The 23,952-nt window shown below is 44.0% G+C and overlaps 1 protein-coding gene across 1 annotated transcript in view; it reads right to left on the bottom strand.

The window, feature by feature from the left end:
- The window catches only part of COL16A1 (collagen type XVI alpha 1 chain), an 871,927-nt gene that overhangs the window by 268,261 nt on the left and 579,714 nt on the right, over window positions 1-23,952 (bottom strand). Inside the window, exons 22-27 of the mRNA XM_085648479.1 lie at window positions 9,091-9,213; window positions 5,411-5,446; window positions 4,308-4,343; window positions 3,337-3,444; window positions 2,069-2,113; window positions 802-837 (exon numbers count right to left, since the gene is read on the bottom strand). Of these exons, the coding sequence (XP_085504605.1) occupies window positions 802-837; window positions 2,069-2,113; window positions 3,337-3,444; window positions 4,308-4,343; window positions 5,411-5,446; window positions 9,091-9,213 (384 nt within the window). The remainder of the gene's footprint in view (window positions 1-801; window positions 838-2,068; window positions 2,114-3,336; window positions 3,445-4,307; window positions 4,344-5,410; window positions 5,447-9,090; window positions 9,214-23,952) is intronic.

Genomic DNA, 23,952 nt, shown 5'->3' with positions numbered 1-23,952 from the left:
ATACCCCCTGAACTTGGCAGAACCTTCTTCAGGTCCACAGCTGTACTCTGGAATGGTATACCCCCTGAACTTGGCAAAAGCTTCTTCAGGTCCACAGCTGTACTTCAGGAATGGTATAGCCCCTGAACTTGGCAGAACCTTCTTCAGGTCCACAGCTCTACTCTGGAATGGTATACCCCCTGAACTTGGCAGAACCTTCTTCAGGTCCACAGCTGTACTTCAGGAATGGTATAGCCTCTGAACTTGGCAGAACCTTCTTCAGGTCCACAGCTCTACTCTGGAATGGTATACCGCCTGAGCTTGGCAGAACCTTCTTCAGGTCCACAGCTCTACTCTGGAATGGTATACCCCCTGAGCTTGGCAGAACCTTCTTCAGGTCCACAGCTCTACTCTGGAATGGTAGGCCCCCTGAACTTAAAATTGTTCCTTCCCTACCTGCTTTTAGAAAGTCGCTGAAAACCTGACTTTGTCTACAGAATTAGGAGACCAGAACTGTGCTTCCTTGTACTGTTGTTCAGTGCCTTAACACCTCCAGGCATACATTCCCGCTTAATAAATTGTTTTCATTCATTCATATAGTCAGTGTATTAAGAAGCGCTAATATCCGTTTGACATTTCTCAAAGAAACTAACCAGAACTCTCCATTTCGCTGTATATCTCTGAAAGCCATATAATACTGATTCTGTAAAGGCGCTACTTAGCCCCCTCCCCCTCTTATTGCTCTGACAGTATTATGAATTCTAAATACAGACCCATCTTCAGAGAATTCATTGAACCCACCAATATAGGCTTAATACTTACAGGGACACCAGCAGGTCCAACTTCTCCCACGTCTCCCTGGAAATGAAAGAATAGGCATAGATGAAATTCTCAACTTGATCCAATACGACACCTGAAGTAGTGGACGTCACTACAGCACCTCAAGCTCTTATCAATAAAAGACCAGGTACAAATACACAGGCTGCACTTCCAGAAGCTTGACAGCTGACTCCCAGCGACCGGCGCTGTCCACCGTCCGTATTCCTACATGGTGTCTGCAACATTACAGGGCATCCCCAGAGCACGCCGGGGGTCTGTATTTCTCACAATGACTATAATAATGAAGGACACTTGAAGGGGTGAAACCAAATCACTAAAGCAACTTAGTAAGGGCAAATCTAAGGTACACCCATAGGCAGCCAGCAGATGTCTGATGCTAATGTTATACAGATGGGGCCAATTCACAAACGCTTTTCCTGATCTGCTCTTGCACACACTGGGGGAATAACATGGGTGCATGTGCGATTCACAAAGCAGATCTGCACATGTGCATTGTGTGCTTAAATTACGTTGCACACAAGGATCTTCCTCGGTGCAAATGCTGAGCCACAGGGAGAGCCAACAGACATGCCAGGGGCAGGTCTAACTGTATCCTACGTTTGCATGGAGATGTACTGAAAGATATGCACAGCACCAATCCCATTACTATGCGTCTGTCGCGACAGAGCATAGGGCTCCGTCAGGTGAAGGTGCATTTCAGGCAGGTGAGAAATGTTCTCTGTCTCATGCAGACCCCTCACTCTGCCATTCATGAAAGGCATGAGCAAGCACAGCATGACATACTATTTACACACCTAGCGTAGGGTAAGGAAAGGGGTTCGATGCCCTGGCAGAGGCCCTGGCTTGTTAAGGCATCCAGGCGGTAGTGTGGGCGCGGGGGCCCACTCACATTGGTTGATCCTGTCCAACACGAGTGTGGCTCATGGGGGCCAACTCATAACAGAGCGGTAGGCCCATGCACATTTCTGTTATACACTGACGACACCCAAATAAAATCAGTGCCGCTCCAGCGCTCAGATTCCGTTCCACCCTTCCCTAAAGTACTAATGTTGATCAAAACCAGTGGCCAAAATCAGGTATCTACATATTTGCTATGGAAATGTTGCCCCCTAACAAATGTGAAGCCGAATTTCTGCGAATCTCCAGAAAGTACCCCAGTATGGAAGGCAAACACGTGATGATATTGACGGCCAATCAGAGGCCGCATTGCAAGTATGACGAGCTGAAGGCTGCCTAGGTTGGTACTCACCTTGTCTCCCCTTGGACCAGCAAGCCCTGGAGAACCAATCCGACCCTGCGGAAAGGAAAGTGTTTACAATTCATAAACAGATACCAGAGACACTAAACACGTGTGCCCAGGCACAACACACATAAAGCACACACAGACCCAAATGCACAAACAGGCATGTGCATATACATACACGCACAAACGGACACGTGTACACAAGTACAGACATCTGGACGTACACAGAAGGGCACACACACAAGCATTGCTTTGTTTTCACACTTCCTATGACCAAAATAACTTCTTAGGCATACTTAGAAAATAATGATTGGTTTCATCTGCTGTAAAAATGACACACTTTCACAATCACATAGAACAAGTACAAGCAGAATGAAACACATCTTTGATATAAAATCCGCCTAGACCAATTCCAGCACAACGTGAACACACAAACAAAAACAATGCGCACTTTACAGCTATCGTCCTCGAGGAGCAGACATTTATTCCAGTGTCACAGGGCAAATAACTCTCTCTGGGTCCACAGGCAGCGCACTCCAATCCTTTCCGGCCAGGGATGCCAGGCCTATCCGAGAAACCCTCCTGTGGCCGCCTAGAAAGAGAGATACACAAACCACTGCCCATGGTCACGATTCTCGATAAGAATGCGAGTCAGGGCACATAATAGGATTAACCTTGAGTCGCGAAGGGTCCGAGTCTCGCACTCTCACGGTGATGCCCCCTCGGCTAGGCTGGTTTTGTCAGCAACAAGCACGTTGGGACAAGCATCGCTTGTCCCTTGGGCTACAATTCTGCGCTGAAATCCATAACAAGTGCCAGGAAGCGACCATCCCTGCTGGAAATCCGTGTCTGAGCACGAACAAAGCCGTGCTGGGGGCTAGCGAGGAGGAACCGGAGAGAGGCTCAAACCACATATTTCCATGACCCTAAGAAATATTATAAATACATATGAACAGATCTGCGATGGGCCTCTGGCTTCAAGGACTCGCCGGTAATTGGCATGCTCTGCAGATAAGATTATTCCCACACCAGCCTCACAGCGGGAGGCTCTGACGGCGTTTTGTGGCGTCTGCCCTCTCTGATGTGCGAAGGGTCAACATGAAATTTCGATATTTAATCTAGAAAACGCTGAGGATGAAGGACACGCATCAACTCGAATAGCTTGATAATTAAACCACAAATCTGAAAACTGCAACAAAACGGAGCAGGCAGGCGCAATCCAAGGTCCCGGGGTTTGAGGGATGTTTTTATACATTTCTATACAGCGGACTTACCGGGAGACCGGGCAGGCCCAGGCCAGGCTCCCCCTTAGGGCCGGAGGGCAGTAGTTGATGACCTGCAACCCCCGGGGACTGCGGAGAACAGGAAGTGCAAGATTCACCCTGAAAGAAACCACAACAATGACTTCCATATGCACCTCTGATGTGTAAGTGAACTGAATACAAAGGGTTGCATTAATGTTAACACTTAACTACTTGGAAGGCCAACTTTTGAATCAATTTGACCTCATCGAGGTCACACCACAAAGGAGTCACACACAGGAAGTGACTCTGTCAAGCAGGACACATTATTTGCATTGCATTCTATTACCAGAGGAGGCAGCCTTTCAATTTGACGACACTTTTTTTTTAATCAAGGTCATATACTAGCAGTTTTGTCAAGGTCATTTACTAGTTGGTGAGCCATTTGAAAAGGGCGTATCTATAAAACAGAAAACAGTCAGACTGCGTGGGCCTATTAGGGTCGCTATTGTGGATAAGTCCAGGTGTGGGCCTGCAAGGCAATACAACTGCAATCTCTCAATCTGCAGGCCTAGTAGGTGCTATCCTTGTAGAGTCCCTCTATGTGTTAGCCTACCAGGCATCATTGGTGTAGAGCCACTCGAGGTGTGGGTCTGAGGTGAATGGGAATTGTACAGTCACCCATGTGTGGTGTATTAAGGGTCACTATTGCTGAGTCATTCATCCTGTAAGCCTATTAGGCGTCACTGCTACAGTCACTCCATGTGTGGGTCTATCAGTAGTCAATTTTGCGGAGTCATCTTACACGTGAGCCTATAATAAGTCTCTGTTAGCCTACCAGGAGTCATTACCACTAGGAATTTCTCCACAGAGGACACTGTCAGATGAAGTTATTTTTAGATGGCTTTCACGTCACACAACACAATAATTTTCAGGGAGTTGATCCTGATACGGGAACTCAATCCTGTTTGTTATTGAGAGGTTGTTTACAGAAGCCTCCTTACCTTCTCGCCTTTAACTCCATCTAAACCTGGGGATCCCTGCAAATAAAATAAAAATGTGAGAGAATTAAAAAAAAGAAACTGTTTTGTGGGTTGTCCGAGCACTGCAGAGTTTTTAACTCATGTCATTGAGAAATCTTACACCCAGGTTTGACCCATCAAAGGGAGAGTGAAGGTTCGACTCTGGGTCCTTCAACCCTCAGTCAGACCGAGAACTAAAGTGAACATGAGAAGTGTTTTCAAAATGGAAGCTATGACAATCATGTTATATCGATGTTGCGCAACTATTAATGTGGGTGACACTGACTGAGAGAAGTCGCGGTCAGAGAAGATGAGGAAAGAACTGGGGAAGGGCAGTAGTGACAAGGTCAGAGTTTATGATAGTGCATTTGCAGTGATCCCTAAGGGAGACAAGCACAATACCAGCTGCCTGTGTATTTGTAGTAATTCTCGTGAGTGGTTACAATAGCGCCTGTGTGGCGTACAGGAAGAGTGAAGGAGAGCAGTAGGAGGCATTGGAGTTTCTTAGGGTCTGGACATTCTACAGTTTTGATTTTTGCATTGGTTCATCACCGGCTTGTGGGTTATAGGTGTTGATGTGTGTAGATCATGAAATAAATAAAGATAGTTAAACAATTAAGGGCAGGGCTTCTATCTCAAGCTGAAGCTGAACACACAGTACAGACTGAGATATTGTGATGGCAACATGCAGAACAGATCTTCTATCTAGGGTTTCTTGTTAGCACACAGACAAGAACAGTAATGTACTGATTATTTTTTTAGGTTTCACAAAATCTCTGCACACTCATCACAAGGCGAGCTCGCGCTAAGGAAGCGGTTTGAAATTCATTTATTTATTCTTTACTCCGAAATGAACACTTCTACGCATTTCGGCTTGTAAAAAGCCTTGTTAACGATTTTTCTAAGCTGCATATTAAAATCTCATATAAAAGTCCATGCGTGGCACTACTTTCTTTCTTCACAATTGCTTCTCCAGAAATGGTTTTATGGCCAATGATTCCAAGAGCATCTGACTGCAACATAGCGAAAGACAGACTGAAAGAAAAGATCCTCAACAAGACAGAAATAAATCAGGATCTACTTACCGAGTCACCCTTTGGCCCTGGGAGGCCTCCTGCACCCTAAGAGGGAAAAAAGAGGAAAAGGTGGGAGAAGGAAGTGTATTTCAATGCATCATTGAGGTGAAATTCAACAAGGGTTCAAGGACAGATTCAAATTAATCTCAAAGGCTAATTATATCATTTAGGGGTGTCTCCGAAATGTTGGTAGTTTGCCTAATGTAACACCAATGATTTACTCGGACTGGCAGATAAGAGTTTAAGCGTAGTAGCTCCTTCAGGTTTTGCTAGGTTTAATAGCCACATGTCCTTGCTTGATAGCAAACATGGGAAACAGCCTTTACAACGGATGCAATGTAACGCATACCATTACCCCTCATGTCGTCACAACGCGAAAGGCTTGTTGCAGGGGGTAGAAGGTGTTGGATTTAACTCCATCACCTTCCCCACTAATGCACACACTGGAGTTGGAATAGTAAATTATACAATTACAACTTCCAGCACACCCCAGACAGCAAGTCGGGGTAAAGATTTGCGTTGCAACGGCATGCGGGGTAATGGAATGCATTGCAACGTCATACAACCATCAAACACAATTTATTATCAAGCTGCAGCCTCGAGTCTGGAGTAAAAAAAGGAATTTAAAAAAATGCACTGGTCCATCATTGCTGTCCAAGGTGGTGCAATGGTGCTTCCATTATGCATATCACTTCAGTTAAGGAATTCTGTAACTCAAAGGAAGAAATGTTAAGAACAGAAAATGTGGGAGAGGAAACCCTTCTTCAGGGAATGACTACTCTACTTTGATAACCTAGTAAAAAGGTAGATCAAGTGATACAAAATGATTCTGCCAACCATTGTAAAGAAGACTGAGGGTCCGATTTATATGTTGGTGGAAAGGGACTCTGTCATGGCGACATAGTGGTCTGCCCAACCACTCTATATGAGGGTGGACCTTCAGTTTGCCCACAGCAGAGATGGAGTAGTCTCTGACAACTCTGGGGTGTAAGGGCCGCCAGAAAAATGGCTACATGTCCACCCACACAATTTAGATGAGTGGACATGAAGCTATTTTTTTTACTGACGCAGCGCCTTAGCACAGAGTAAAATGAATTGACAGGAACCACCATGACAATGGCTCCTTGCAATGCTTTTATAAATGAGTGTGTTGTAATGTAAATAATGATTGCTCACATGCATTCCTGATGAGACATTTATTCATCAGAGGTAACCCAAGCCACAGCCAGTGTCAGGCACAGCCAGCAACCGAGCTGCCTTATTCAAACCCGTAGAACGTGCATATGCCATAATGGCTCTTCACATGATCATTGCCCCACATATCATAGTCTACATATCTCAAGCTCATCACAACACACTGCCTGGTTAGTGATCTTTTATTAATGAGGTGGGCAGCTCCTCCGTCATGGGGATGGAATAATTTACCCCGTCCCCATGGTGGAACGGTGGGCAGTCCACCCTAATATAAATCAGGCTCTAAATGTCACGGTCAAGGGAGTCAGTCTGATGGGCGTGGTGCAAATGTAAATATTTGAACAGAAAAAATGATGACTGCTAAATGTCAGACTAAACTGGAATGTAAAGTAAATTTGAGAACAGCAATGAGTGAGACTGCATTTTAACCAGTGAGACTCTAATACAATGCATTACACTTGCGGTGGCAAGGCTAATGAGCAACTCCAAAACCCTTGCCGCAGCACTTGATTTAAAAAAAATCTTGGGTAGCCCGGTGCAAAATTGACCAAACACCTAATTCCTGCTACTTTTCCATGTGCTCCTGTCATGCAATTCCAATGGAGGAGACAAACACACACACAGCAAATTTATTGTCTAGGAAATTCCTACCAAGTCCCATACATCATATTACCTTCCGAATAAATGGCCACTCTAATACATAAAATGCTTTTTCAGCATTGAATAAAACAGCTGCTGCACGAAGATCATGCTCTACCTCATGTAAGAGTATCCATTAAGGTTCATAGATTAAAAGCGGTGAATCGTTGTTATATAAACCCTGCTTGCTCAGGAAGCACCAGTAGCTCCATTAAAGACTGTAAACTCTCATTAAAAAACCTTAGTCCAGCTCAGTGCGAAATTTACCAAACACCCAATTCCTGCTACATCTCCATGTGCTCCTGCCATGCAATTAGCTTAAATAAACCATCTTCGGTCTGCTCCTTCAACAACATCATGAACCCTTGCTATACCATTCCCTCACACAAAGCAGCATCCTCCTCCACTTCCTGCTACTTCACCGCCTCACTTGCCTGACTACTAACACACAACACCCAGAATGTCAATCTATTCTTCATAAAACTCCTTGCCACTAGCCAAACCACACACTACAGCACCCTTGATATCCTCAACTGTAATGGGAGAGTTGAGAAGTTCATACATCTCATCTTGTACCCAGGCTGGGCCAACATTATTCAAAAACTCAGTAATTTTGCTGGAATCAAAATGAGTGTGAGTGGAATATAATTTCTCACAGTTTGTTTAAATACTAATAACATGTCTGACGAGGATGTCACATTCACACCTGCATGGGACTCACACACACACGTACACACAAGAATTAGTTGCAGAAAAAAAGTGAGCTATGCCAATCGAATGTAATAGTTCTACATGCCATTGCAACTGCGGACCAAATGTACATCTTGCTTCTTAACAACACTAATTCCCCTCTGTTGATGCCCATACCACAACTGATAGCTGTACAAAATATACTCGTTTTTTCACCAGCCACTCTATATGGTATAAAATGTTCACATGCCCAGAACAGCCACATGAGGTGTACACGTGTCTTTGTACCTGTGGTGTTATGAGGTAAAGGGACAGGTATCCACCATTACAGTTCAATTTCCTCTTCTCTAATTTGTAAGGTACAACTGTTGACAAACACTATGAGAAGTGTAAAATCTGTGTTGTGCGGGGAAATACAATTAACCAGTTACCGCAAAGGGCCTTTACAAAACAATCATTGCATAAGCATGAAGGGAAGGTACATTTGTCATTTTAGATGTAAGCCCATGTTTCTTTGCTATCCCTTTCCAAAGGAACACACTGTCACAAAACATCCAAATAAAGCTCTCCACACAACTTTCAATTACCATCGCAAACCACAGCCAGCGAGCTAGGAGGCAAAACCATCACAGCCGCTCCCTCTCTAATACCAACAACTGAGCCATGCAACTTATCTCTTATTCCTTCTTCTCTTGGTCACTTCATACCTTTGTACTTTCATCCTTGTTTCCACAATCCCAAACTCCTAACTTTCTGGTGCTTGGAACTTGCTGCCTTTCAACATCTTTTTTCAGTTCTTGCCCTTCTCCTATTGGTTCCCTTTAGCTCTTGTCTACCCCATTCTTCCCTTGCATCAAAAGGCGCGCTCTTTTACCTAATTAGGTTCAACTTCTTCTTCCTCAACTCCATTGTAGTTCACTTTTCTTTTAAGTCCCCAGTGCACCTTTTATAGTTCTCCTTCTTCCTGTGTCTTTCTTTCACATGCTAATCCTATCTGATTCTTTGCCCTCCCAAAACTCCCCCGCTATCAAGTGGGAACCATGCCCAGAAGATACTGCACCCTTTAGTCCAAGCCTGTCCAAGAAATCCCTCACAAGAAGCATAGAACTGCAGTATGACCCAGTCTTTTCTCCACTGGACTGTGTCTTCATATTATCCAAACCTACCAGCCTGCCTGGCACGCCGATGCCTGGAGGTCCAGGTTCCCCTTTGGGTCCAGTTTTTCCTGGAATTCCAATTGCATTTGCAATACCTGTGGGTAGGGTTGGACAGACTTCACATGGATCTCCCTGTGAAAAGAGAATGAATATAAAGACTGAAATTAATATGAAGCATTGCATTCTGAGCAGTGTCAATGCATGCTCAAACAAAGTCAGGTAGTGCAGAGCAAAGACCAGCACAAAGTCATAAAACACAGATAACCGAAGATATAAAAGTGGCACACATGGGAAGTGAATGAAATCAAATTATGCAGACTTGAGAGTGAGAGACAACGTTTACATACGGATATGAATAACTCCATAATAACGAAGATTAAACCAGTTTCAAGAACACCTTATTTAAGTTGAAATGTTTAAAACAAATAATATTGGTCATTTCTAAAGTTAGTGTTCCATGTAAAACAATATATAGAGTAAATGTATATTGTAAAAATATAGATTAGCAAGAATATATTTATTACCAGTATATATTTACCATACATAAATATCTCCAAACAAAAATGACAATTGAACCCAAACCTACTATCAAGGACTAGTCATTACATATGCTAAGACTAGATTTAGCATAGTAAAGTAGCCTATTTTTTAGATAAAATTCCCTGTATATAAACATAAACAGCAGTTATTCTGGCACTTGCTGCATAAAAAGATACAAATGACAAATATCAACAATCCAGGTAAGACAAAAACACAGTGTTAGAGATCAGAGTCTTCTTCACGAAGCAATAAAGAGGAGCGCAGATATTCCCATAAGTCTTTGGGGCACACAACCAGACAAGTAATATCCGCATACTCGCCCACTCATCACAATACAGTAAATGTTTGAACCATGATTCATGCTTCGATGGTATGATGCTCATCCAATAAATGACCACGTCCCTCTTCGTTAACAATAATATCACAGATACAAATTTCTGAATTTTCTTAGGCACCTTTATCTGTATGTGCCAGAAGAGCCCCAAATGGTGTTGGCTCAAAAGTATTTTCAATCATTCCACTTATTGTTTTAAACACTTTATGCCAGAACTCCAACATCTCCGAACACAACCAAGACTAATGCAGAAAACTCACATTATTTGCATTACTTTTTACACATACAACCCAACAGGAGAATATTTTGCCATATCTTATGGTGTGTAATACATACAATGGATGAACCTAAAGTGTATCAGTTTATGCCTATAAGTAAATGGTATTTCGTTAACCTGAGTACAATATTTCCAACAGACAGTGATTGTCCAAATACACTCTCCCAAGCTCGCTAACCTGTATATTGTTGCATCGGTCCACAGTTCAACATCTCAGCATACATAAAAGACATGGTCTGAGCTGTGTCTCCTCATTGACTAACCCTAGTCACCAGAGGCACCTCCATAGGTGGAAGGGTGAAACCAGAACATATTGTTTGAGCCACCAAACGTAACCTATGATAAAGCATGACTGCCAAAGGTGGCTCACCTCCCATAGTCTTATATTCCTATACCTCCATAAACATACCGTTAAGCAACAAATCATCCACCACTTAATGTCCAAGTCTCTCACTATATATTTCTGAAGGGTCTTTCAAGGGTGGTGGTATAAGAGTATTGCTGGCTATGGTCAACAAAACAAATACGGTATCGTGGCACCATTTCTTTTGGCCAATTCCCACTTTGTCCATCGAGTTGTCCCCACCGCATCTATATCCCCCTTTGAAAAGTAGGTGTCCAACACATCACCGATGCCTAATGAGGCTCAGCCACCCTATGCTCAAAATGTAAATGCATAAGAGAGGACTTCCAATCAAACCAGTATTTAACATAATGTGCCTGGGCTACTTGGTAATATAAAAAAGGCCCGGCATTGCAACCCTCCATTCAGCATCAGCTGTTTTAGCATCTTCCACCGTACTCACGGCTGTTTGCCTCCCCATTTCAGTTTCACAATACCTATTCAAGATGTCTGAAACACTTAGCAGGTATATGGATAGCGATATTTGCAAACAGATGTGAAAACCTCAGCATCACAATAATTTTGATAAAGATATGGCCTACAGTAGCAACATAGGTAAAACTATCAAAAGCTCAACTGCGTCTATAAGTGATCTATGGCTCTCTTAAAGTTCTTTCTGAGCATTTCTACAGCATCTCTAGGTACAGACCCACAAATATTTCACTTCATCAGCTCACCATTAGAAGGGATATTTACCCCAATACATTCATACTGTCTGTAAATGGGAATACCTCCAACTTATCTCAATTAATCAACAAACCGGATTAACTGCCAAATGTAAATATATCTCTAATAATGGGGGGGCATCTTGATTTCCAGCCAGCTTCTGAATACAACGTATTAATTCATTGGCATATACAGATATCAAGAACAATCTGCCGATTACATAGATACCATGATGCGAATGGCTATCATGGAGGAGGCACCCCAAGCTAAGCAATAGCTTTGGCAAATATCGATAGTGATAATAGATACCCCAAATGAGTACCTCAACTAATGATAATAACATTTGGGGAAAGGATATTAATCTTCGCACGAGCCGCAGGTCTTATATTGTATTGTCTAGGAAATTCATACCAAGTCCCATACGTCACATTGCCGCCTTTATAAACAGCCACTCTAATTCATCAAATGCTTTTTCAGCTGCTGCAGGAAGATCATATTCTACCCTATGTGAAATAGTCAATAAGGTTCATAGATTAAAAGCTGTGGATCAGTCTGGTATAAATCTTTCTTGCTCGGAAAGCGCCAATAGCCCCATTAACGGCTGCAACCTCTTACTGTCAGCATTCAAGAGCGAGAGCAGCCTATATGAGGAGCAGTAATGGAAGTCTCGTTCTGGCTTTTTAAGAACAGTAATTATTGCTGACATGACTGATGGACTTGGTCTCCCCTTAAACTATAGCTTAGTTAAATACAGCCAGTAACTTGGGAGCCAGAATGTCAGTTTATTCTTTATAAACTTCACCTGGAGCCAGTCACCTTACAGGCCCTGCCACTAGCCAAACCACTTACAGCACCCTTAATCTCCTCAACTGTAATCGGAGAGTTGAGAAGTTCACACATCTCAGAGATAAGCAGCAGCCGCCCACGTGGCCAAGACCGTCTCCGTGAGAGGTGCAGAGCACTTACTGGTTATAAAAAGGCGTGCGACTGCCTTTGGCTGCTTCCACAGGCAAAATAAAGGTGTGAAGCCGCTATCGGCTTCTGCGATCGGGGCCTGGGTGGAAGGCATTGAGCCTGAACACTGCGACTGGGGCAGGTGAGGCTAGCTGCGGGGGCAAAGCGGAGCGGGTCGGGAGTGAAGTCCTGTGCTGCCCCCTGCTGTGCCCCCACCACTGAAGCGGGACCTGGGCCTGCCTGGGAATTCATGAGCGGCAAGTTTGTGTGGACCTGCTCTGTGGGGACTAGACTCCTTGGATTGCTCACCTTGACGTTGGGGAAGTGGCCATAGCGTATGTGCACTATGGAGCTGAGGAAAATGGCGGCTTGAGCCTGCACCTCCTCACAGGAAAACAACTACACCTAAATAAATCTGTGGTAAATGCTCACCGATAAGGTAGCAATGACGATAGAGGACTTCGTCTTGACGCAGGGCACTTTTCAAGCCCATTGAGATCAGACGACACACGGTCATTGCTGGATGCGAAGCCGGGTCTCTCCTGGCTCACCGCCGCACCGAACGCAGCTTAATGGTGCCGAGGAGATACCAATGTTTTAAGTCGGAAGCCGCAGCCTACAGATTATCGGCGGTGTCCTTACAAGTAAGGTCATGAGTTATTTACAAGGTCATGAGTTTTTTGTAGAGTGGAGAATTCTTTATCTAACTCAAACGACCCGTCATTGCCTGGCTATCTGCCTGACCCTAAAATGGCGGATGTCAACAAAATTGATCTTTCAAAGTGAGGCCACTAAAAAAGGAGCAACATAATTCTATCTCTAAAGCACTACACAAGCACAATCACTAACCAAGGGCTATCACGTTCAGAGTGAAGTGCAGAGTGAAGCGCCTTAATACAACACAAATGGTGCATCATCGCCTGACTGTTGCCTGTCTCTAATATGGAGGACGTTAACGATCCCTAGAAGTGAGACCACTCGTGGAGGGCCAGTGTGACTATACTCTCCTATGAGCTGTAGTAATCTCAATTTACAAACTTGGGTGCTGAACGTGTGGTGCACGTGAATGCTATTAACAATGTAGTGGCCACCCGTGATGAATTTGCAGACTTTGAAACCGTCCCTTCCACCTCTCCTCTCACTACTCTTGACCTGGGGGTTTGCTGGAGGACGAGGCAGATGGCGTTTCCCAGTAACACCGGGACTGGTGCGTTTGATGGAACTATGACAATGCCCCCTGGGCGGAACACATAACTGTCTGTACTTACCGAGGAGCCTGAGCAACCTTGGCCGATGCCCGGTGGAGCTGTCCTATGCAGCTATGGAGGAGTTTGGCTCTGATTCACCCCCTTGGCCGTCACCTACCCAGCCGGACATCGTGCATTTTTTTCCTCGTCTCCCCGTTGTGTTTCCTTCCCTCCCACGCCTCATCCCTCTGTGATTCTTTGGCTGCCTCCCCTTTTCCATCCCTGCATGAAACAGTGGAGTCAGCTACCTTCATTGTTTTTTTGTTTGATTTTGTATATCCTGCAATTTTGGGATAATGCTGTCGCCTTCTGTGGGTCCTCCATCATGGCGGTTTCGACCTATCCTCTTTGCTACTGGTCTGCTCCTTGTTCACCTGATAGACCTTTTCTTCTAGTCCACCCTCCCATGGTCTCCCACACCCCTCCCTTCGTATACTTTCACCGATACTCAGGTTAGTTTTGTCTGTCTTTCACTTTGACTGCTTTGACTGCTTTGTTCCCCCTGAAGTACTTTTCCCCCTGGCCGGTCTGCCTGACTGTATCTGCATTCCTTACTCCTGTTTACCATTCCCCCTCTACCTTTCATTCCCCATAAGACGTGTGCCTTGGCTATGCTACCCGCTAATAACTCATATTATTGTGTAATCTCATGTTTTTCTCCTATGTCTATACTTGGCTCCAGTAATTGATGTAATTATGTAACCTGTAACTCGCTTATCCTCATATAAAGCACTCTGATACCTCCGGGTCTAGCCAGCGGTATATAAAACTTTTCAAGTAAAATAAATAAATAAAATAAAACAAATTTCATTTTCCACCTAGGCCAGAACAACATTATCCAAAAACGAGCAACTTCACTGAAATCAAAATGAATGTGGGTAGAATCTAACTTGTCACAGTATTGTTTAAATACTTATAAAATGCCTGATGAGGATGTCACATTCTGAGCTGCATCAGTGATGATACTGGAGATCTGCAAATTCAGTGTTCCGATCTCTAGTGATTCATGCATGCCCTAGGTGGTCCCCCTCCCCAAATGCTCTAGCCTGGGCCTGCTTGCCCACGTACAACACCTCACTTTCTGCGGCCTCTTGAAACCTTTTCACTAGGTCTTGGGCTTTGATCAGAATGTCTTTATCTTTAGTTATCTCATGAGACAGTGTCATAGACAAGCAGACAAGCTGGGTACCACAGATGCCGACTTCAAGTCAAGATTCAGCATCGTAAGGGCATCGTAAGGGCTGCTTCCATTCAGCTAAGTAAGATATAAAGTCCCAAGGACCTAACGATGCAAACCAATATTAGGTTTTTTTTTAAACCAAAGTATAAATGGAAATTCTGTTTAGAGCAGCAACTTGGAGGGCAACAGGGACTACCACCAACAACAGCTAGACCTTCATCAACACCTGTCTGAGGAAAATCCTCCAAATTCGGTGCCAAAACACTATCAGCAACAACAACCCATGGCAGCAGATTTTCTAACTCCCTGCTCATCAAGAAATCATGAAAATATGCTGGGGCTGGATAGATCACACCCTCTGCAATACCACATCGAACATCAGCAGGCAAGCCTTCACCTGGAGCCCTGAAGGGAAAAGGAAAAGAGGACAGCCAGGAAACACCTGGCACCGATGCCTTGTGGCTGACTGCAAGGAGATGGGTTACAACTGGAGGCAGATTGAAAGAAATGCCCAGAACAGAGATGACTGGAGAGACTTGGTTGATGGCCTGTACTCCAGACGGGGTAGTCGTCATGAGTAGGAAAGTATTTCATAAGACATGTCCAACTCCTTCAGCTAAAATTTCCAATGTTTTCAACAGGGTATGCAGAAATCTGAGAATACCTGGTCAATTAGAAATACAGGTCCCTAATATGTACACCGTAAATGCTTTCCACTTCCACTTCTGATACTGACAGATAAAGGCCTGAATTGAAATGCGTTTAGCCTTGCCAGTACATTCTTTCTTTCCTTTTGCAGGTGCATTATCATACTACTTGTTAGTTAGAGAAAGGCGTAATGTTTATATTAGACTGTCGATAGCGAGGTCTGAAGGGAGGAACTTGAACCTACAGAACTAATGGTCAAAAGAATCTTTATATTCATTATGTTCCAGGATGGCTGGATGTTCAATGTTGCTGTTTACAGTCCCAGTTTCGATGCAATAGGAAACTTAAGGTCGGGTGTAAATGCTCCTCTCAAGTAACAATGTGGTTGGCCCCTGGTGGTGTGAAAGAAGATGAGGATGTTTCTGAAACTCCTGTTATTTTAATTGGTGGGAGGCAGATTCATCCTAGAATTGGAGAGGTACAGACCTCTCTGATTACCTTTCCTTGCAAGTGTGAAGCATTGTGCTAGACACTTATTTAGTTTCCAAGACTTCTACACCAGTCTATAGTACGTTTACACCTTCTAAACTCCCTACATAGAAATATTTATTAGATAGTCCTATAGTCGATCTATGTTTAGAAGAGAGAAGGGAAGTTCCTTTATGGAATACCTATTTACTTTAATGTGTTTCAGTATTGTTGTGGCCGTCACTATTCTGTATCTCATCTTATTACAACGAAATCTACTGCGATACTTCAGCTGAGCCGGGTCTGGTGGCTCAGTGAACTAAAGCAGCCACTGCAGGGACCTGTGTTCGACTTCATGGTCACAGGTTCAAATCCCGGCGGGTCCACTCAGTCTTTCATCCATCTGAGGTCTATAAAATGAGTGCCATTGAGTTGGGTAACAATAAACATCTGTTATTCAGCGCCAGGACACCTACGGGTAATCATGTGCTTTGCAAATACACCTGTTATGTTAGCTTACGGACTGCTTTGTTGTATCACTTGAACTTATTTTATCCTACTTATATCCTGGATTGATTATTATCCTACAATAAAATCCATTGAACCATATTTGGTGACCTCTGGTCCTTATTTTGAAGTCACATTGGCTTAAGGGAGCCAGAGATATATTGCTGATGTCTTTTCCCTTACAGTGCTTCAAGTTAACCAACAAAGGTCCATATGACCAATGTGGAAAAATCTTTGATGACTTTACTAAAAGATTGGAGGTGTAAGTACCAGCGCACTGTCAGGGACATCACCATTCCGACCATTGAAAGTTACAAGTGGCACCAGGTCAAATTGCCCCGCTATTATCACAATTCATCCCAGAGGATACTCAAGACAGTCCTGTAGTGTAAAATGAACTGGCTTACATATAGCAATCGCTACCACACCGGAGTATGCAGAGTATGAGGTATTGGTAGAGGCAAAAGTGGAGCTGGAAGTTGGCGATATTGGAGTTTGCTGGAGTAGAGCTGAGTCTGTTTTATGACACTTTAGGTAGACCAATATGTGGCAGGCTTTATGAGGATTATTAATCACATGCATTTTCCAGCCAAATTTATGGAGCATTGTGAGTCATGTAATGTATTCCACAGTTGTCTGAAGCTGCATGCAGGTGTGTCATTAGATGCAAAATCTCACAGCATAACATGTATGGCAAATCAAACCATGGGCAGATCACAATGAAACCATCACCAGTCTAAAATTCCACTAAGTCCAAGTTACACTCCCTTCCCACGCCAAGCCCAAATGCCAGTGAATATCCCTCCTTCCAGACCCAACATAACAAAACTAGCACAGTAAAGGGCATCATCACTGCAGTTGTGCTCCACGCTCAAGGATGCCTGTGTGGGTACACCTAGCTCAGGGTGAAAATGATTTCACAAATTACTGTTGTGAAGCCATACCCAATACCAGCCCTAACAACACACAGTAAATACATGATCCAAATTACCAGCATACATTGTCAAGCTGAGTAGGTTATAGAACAAGAGCAAACAAGCTACATCTATTGTTAACAATATCTAATTAATCAATGATTTATTAATTATACCACACATGATAAGCCAATAGGAACACTGAACATGAACTGCAATTCAAGTTGCATATTAAACTAAGAGTTTCTGAGTCTAAACATAAACATGATCGCATAACTAACGATCAAAGATCAATCGTTATCACTCATGATAGAAGTAGTAATTTTTCTGCCTTGAGGGTGCATCGGGTCCCCAGGGCTGGGTCTATTCCTATCTTTAGAACACAGAAGGGCATTTTGATGTATTGTAGTGCCACCTCCGGATGTGAAAAGAAGTTCACCTATCCATTATGTTCAATTCTCAGCTTGACAAATCGCCAAACACGACATGGAATATTTGATTGCTTTCTTCCTTAATTGTTTTTGCCCTCCATAAAGGATCCCTAGCTTCTTGAACTGCTGATGGGAATGAACCATTACTTGGATTGGTTATATTAGATGCAGCACCACATCTCTGTCCCTATAATTAAGCATAATTGCAGGTTGAGGATTTGCCACAAACCAATGATCTATGAGCTCTCCCAACAATTAGAGAACACCTTTAGGCCGAACAATTGTTCCACAAATTGTTCCATGTTGCTCGTACCTTCTGTCTACTCATCTCCCAGGATGTGCACATTGTTTCGGCATGGCTGCCCTCCCAACTCTTCATTCTTTAACTTTATCATTTCAATTTCTTGGCATAGTTTGGGCAAAGTATCTATTATTTCTCAAGTGGAGCACTCAAAGTCAGATATCTGAGCTTCTTCAGCAGCCATTCGTGTGTCTTGCTTATAAAGTCATTAATTAGCCTAATAATCAATAGGAAGTAATGGAATTTGGCTAGACTGAGGAATGAAAAAGGAACCAAAATTAGTTTTACTCGTAATTCCTCAATTCAGCCAAATTCTGCACATACATAATGAGATGTATATTCTGCATTTCTATGGGGCAGGCAACCATATAAGGTATTTTCTGCTGTAAGTCAATTGGCTTTGTGTTATTTTAGTAAATCATAACATTTTTAACAGAATAACAGTTCTATTCTAATGTTAACATGGCGCTCAAGCACAATTTTGCTCAAGGTTTGCTTAAAGAGGGTTTTAGGATCCACCTGGCGCACTCATAAAGAGGGCTCTGGAACTTCCCTCTAAGTGCCTTCTGAAAAGGATTTACTTTGCACAAGGATTAGAGCATGTTTCTACTCTGATGATCCAAATGAATGTTAGAACATGTAATCCAAGGTATAAAGATCACTTAATTGAGACCCGCCAATGGTTTTCTGGCTTCTTCTTCAATGTGCTAGACTTGTCCAAGAGGTGTTTCTTAGCCCATGTGTTTTGTATGTCTGAGCATGAGTAGGATCTCATTAGATGGCAGATGGTGTCTCACAAAACACCCAAAGAAATACATAGCCACCATCTTGTGTCAGGCTAGACAGAGGATATGCATCTGGATGTTCAGCTGCATTGGTACTTATCTACATCTTCTAGTAAAGCAAGCATTGATGTTTGCCCAAGAAAAATGTGGTTTATTGCTCTAATTTCTGACTTTTGAAACAAGTAACCTGATCTCAAAATCCGGCTTTCACACTTCAGCAATTTCTGCATTTGTCAGGAGATCAGTTACATGTTATCAAAGTGAAAGACTTATGCAAATCAGCACCTCATGTCCGTCAAACCTGCAGTTCCTTCATCTCATTTAAACATGTGGTTACAATTTGGTTTACAGTAGCGGACCCTCAGCAGCCTTTGCTGCTCTGGCCAAGCAGGATGCTATGACAAAGCAGCCCCCAACCCCACATTACATTTTTGCCTGCTGTTCTTACTTCCTTGTTAACGAAAGTGCATCAGTTTCTTTAAAAATATGCACTTTTGTAGAGGCAGTGAAGAAAAAATACTATGTGTGGGCTGCTGAGGGCCAGGCAAAAGTGAGCCCTGCTATCCAAGTAGTTTAGAGACCTGTCCAAAAAACTCAAAATTACCCCCTGTCTGAGTGCGGACATAAAGATAGCACTCGAAAATGCCCTTTGTGAATTCCTAAAGATGTAAACTTAGATGTTTGGTCTAAGTTTAGACCAAATGTCTTAGTTTACCTTTGTGAACCAGGCCCTCTGTGTGCTGGTTAGAATGAAGGAGACTCTCTAGTAATATATTTCAGTGAGTGTCAGCAATGTGTAGAGGTACACTGGCACCAGCAATGAGATCCAGAGATCATCAACACCGATCAATGATCTCCAAAATCTATGAAGGACATTTGTGCAGAGCAGTAATTCTCAATAACATTGAAACTACGGTGGTGGGTTGAGAAGTAGTTACTTTTTAAATGAGGAACAAAGTATCTCCACTTATGCAACACTGGGGAAAATTGAGAGTCACATTTGAGCCAATAGAAAGGGAGGTTGTCAGTGGGATGCAAGAATTAGAAGCAGAGTGCATTGGATCGACACTCCCCACGAGACATCAGACCCGCACATAGGTGGCTACCCGATTTTCTCAAGGCCATGGGGTTGGTGGATGGGTAGAGAATACATAATCCAGATAGGGTCCAATACACCTTCTTGTCGGGTGCCCATCACAGCCATTCCCACATCGATTATATCCTAGTTCCAGCGACGCAAGCGCTCAATATTCGAGAGATCCGTCACTAAGGCAGGGATATCTCCGATCACTCACCGCTTTGGATACATGTAGTCCTAGGCCAAACAAGCACTGGGAGAGTCACTCCCATCAATCCGTGGTATCTCTGAGACCCTGACACTAGAATGAAAATAACCCAGGGTACAGTGGAATCTGCCCAAACATTGTGGGAAGCCTACAAATCAGTAATCTGCGGGCAAGCCCTGTCCCTGATTGCGGGTAAGAAAAAAAGACAAACATAAAGACATAGTGCAAGCAGATGACGAGGTGCTTAGATTGGAAGAAGAGCTAGAACTGGCGGTAACCCCTGAGAAATTGCACCTCTTGTAACTAAAACAAGATGAGTTCAAGGCCTTAACAACAGACAGAGCCAAGGCTCAAGGGAGGGCAACACAAAGCAGAATTTATGAACATGGGGATAAGGCGGGAAGTTAATCGCATGGCTCGATAGAAAGGAATGGGCCAGCGGTCTCGTACCTGAGCTACAGGGAGAGGATACCGACCCTATCATTGACCCACAAGAAATCGCTGACCAGTTTGCCGAACACCATCAGACAGTGTACCGCACGGAAGGGCAGTGCACAGAAGAAGATAATCATGCCTTAATTCATGATATTTCACTTCCCACCCTAACAGATGAAAACCGTGAATATCTCGAGTCTGATTTTTCAGACGATGAAACAGCTTAGGCAATACAGGCGATTCACTCAGGGAAAGATTCGGGTCCCAATGGCATACCAATTGAGCTCTACAAGCTCAGACCTGACAGGATAGCCCCATACCTTCGCTCGATGTTTATAGACAGCAAAGAAAAAGGGACACTCCCAACGGATCAAAGGATAGCTAACATTGTTGTCATACACAAAGAAGGTAAACCCAAAACCAGCTGTGCCTCATAGAGGTCTATATCCCTTCTCGACGCAGAACCCAAGATCCTCGCAAAACTCCTGCCGATCCGGTTAGTAAAAATGATAGACAGCTTAGTACATCCTGACCAATCAGGCTTCATGCCACATCGCAACACAGCCTTAAACCTGCGCAGAGTTCACGGAGTGTTGGGGAGAGCAGCCACTGTTCAAGAACCAGCAATACTGATCCCGCTAGATGCCACCATGGCGTTTGACATGGTGGAATGGCCATACCTCTTCGCCGTACTCGACAAGATGGATTGGGCCCAATTTCGTGAACTGGATCCGATTACTATATTCAGAACCAATGGCTCAAGTTGTGGTCAACAATTGGAAATCAAAGGTGTTTCAACTCAGCCGTGGTACACGCCAGGGGTGTCCCTTTTCCCTGCTCCTGTTTGCTCTGGCACTGGAGCCCCTGGCAGTGTGGATCCGCAAGGACCCAGTTATTCACGGTATGCGTTGGTCTCCTGACTGGGAAGATAAGATATCCCTATATGCAGATGACATTCTGTTATATCTGACTTCCCCGAGAGCCTCGTTAATATCCACATTGGATATTCTGGCAGTGTTTGGCAGATATTCCGGATTCACCATAAACTGGGCCAAGTCCATTGTTTATGTACTACGAGGAGAACCGCCTGTCCTCCCGAGGAATTGCCCAATCTAGATAACGACAGATGACTTTCAATACCTTGGCACTTTCCTTTCACTGAACCCCATGCTCCGCTTCACCCGGAACCTCCTGCCGCCAATACAAAGATTGAAATGGGATATAGGGAACTGGAAGTCTCTACCCCTCTTGTTGCTGGGTAAAGCCACCCTCTTTAAAATGATGGCACTGCACCGCTTCCTCTATGCCCTCCAGAACTCATTCGATCCTGTTTCCAAATCTTATTTCCAGGAAATAGAGAGCCTCCAGTGGAATCTACTGTGGGACGGAAAACCCCGAATCGCCTTAACTAAACTCACCCTAAATTAGTATGACCGAGGCATCAGCCTCCCAGATATTAAAAAATACTACTGGGTGCCCCAACTAGCAGCCATAAATCAGGCGACCTATGGTCACCTTGATGACCCAGTATACGCCATGGACAGACGGCTCCTCCTTGGGGTAGACTACAGTAGAGCGCTCTACTCCAGACCCCTTAGATACCTCTTAACAGGACCAACCTCACACTCGGTCCATATATGGCATGCCGTGAACAAACATCTGGGTTGGGACCACAGACTCACCCTGGCAACACCCCCGTGGAACTCCGAAAAACTGGGGAACCTTTGACAAACCAGGGGCTTTGATAAATGGGATCTAATAGGAATCTCCCAGATCAAGGATCTTTGAGTTAAAGATGAGATCATCCCGTTTGCCTCCCTCCAACAACAGTATAACTTGGCAGACACTGAACGCTATAGATATCTCCAAATTCAACATGCCCTCAAGACCCATCTCACTAGGAGGTCTTCCCTCCCGGATGCCTCTCCCTTTGAGGATAGAATACTCGACGGCCACCTGCCCGAAAAGGTCATCTCCTTGATCTATAAAAAACTCATTAATAATATTAAAATCCACTCAAGTCTCTCAAAGAGAAATGGATAAGAGACAGCCTTGAGCTAGACGAGGAAGACTGGCAAGAGGCAGCTTCCTCCCCGAGGGAGGTGGCGATCCAGGCCAGACTGCGATTAGTACAACTCAAGATTCTCCACAGGATATACATAACTGGACCAGGATTGGTCCATATGGGTAGAGCTGACAGTGGGGAGTGCAGACATAAGTGTGGGAAAGACGGCACTTTCATCCATATTTTATGGGAGTGCGAACAAATACAAACCTACTGGCATGCCATACATCGCACACTCAGCGAGGTACTCAAAATTGAATTGACTTGTGCAGGTGCCTCCTGAACATTTGAGAACTGATGGACCTCACCTCCTACACTAAGCTATGGGCAACACTAGCAGTAATGATCGCAAAGAGAAACATCGCACGACACTGGGGAGCCCTCCAACCACACAGAATGAAATATGTAAGGAAGATCTAGACTGGTGCATGTTCAGAGAGAAGTCAGTCTACATCGCCAGAGGGTGTCCCAAGAAATGGAACAGAGTCTGGGGGCCTTGGAACTCATACAGAGGAGATATCTGCACCCCACTGGTACCCTTCCATGAAGATGAGAAGCTTACACCCCACTGATTGTTCCACATTGTGCACTGTGACTTGAATCTCTGTAATCCAGAACTAAAATATTTCAAATGTACGTTGTCTCCTTAAACATGTTTCAATATGGTAAGTCATGTCGATAATATTTAATAAAAAGAAATGTTTAAAAAAAAGAATTAGATGCAGAACTATGCGCTAGCCCGAGCTAACAGGAAGCAGGAAGTTGAAGCAGCCGAGAGCAGAAGTTAGTAAGACATTGTCAAGCATGAAAAAGGACCCATCAGCCGGGAGAGCAAGGCTACAAGATGCAACAACATTTTTCAGCACCGTCATACCTGATTTGAAACATAAATAGATGAGCAAAACTAAAAAGAGGGGAGAAAGGGCTGAAGTGCCTGCAGAGGAGGATCCAGCAGAAGGGAAGAGGTACCAAGAATCTTATAACAGAAAAGAGCAGCCAGCAATTAAGAGGATGGGCAACCAAGAGGGAACATAGGGAACAGGGGAAAGAGAAGGCAACAGAAGGAAGAAGGTGTCCAAGTGTCAAAGAGCCATTGTGAGGAAGAGGAGTCAATCAGAGTTAGGAAACCTGAGTGATGAGAGAGAGAGAGAGTCAATGAGATAGGAAAACAAAAAGGAGAAACAATGCCCCTAAAACTTGATCAGAGGGGGGCATGCTAGCGATAAACCAAAACAAGTAAATGATTTGTGTGCTCCCGCTGCCTAAGACCTCAGGGAGAATGACCCGGAAGATCACCCATTGGTCACTGACATGCTTCCAGATAACAATCCCCAGGAGACAGAACATCAAAGAGATGACATCATTGTAGGCTTCAAGAAAGAGAGAGACAATGAGTGGATCTTAGAATGCGTCAGAAGGAATGCGTCCGA

Source organism: Triturus cristatus, chromosome 3_2 (genome assembly GCF_964204655.1).
Source record: "Triturus cristatus chromosome 3_2, aTriCri1.1, whole genome shotgun sequence".
NCBI classification, from domain to species: domain Eukaryota; kingdom Metazoa; phylum Chordata; class Amphibia; order Caudata; family Salamandridae; genus Triturus; species Triturus cristatus.
The sequence above is the reverse complement of the archived record's forward strand: the minus strand, read 5'-3'. Positions and strand labels throughout refer to the sequence as shown.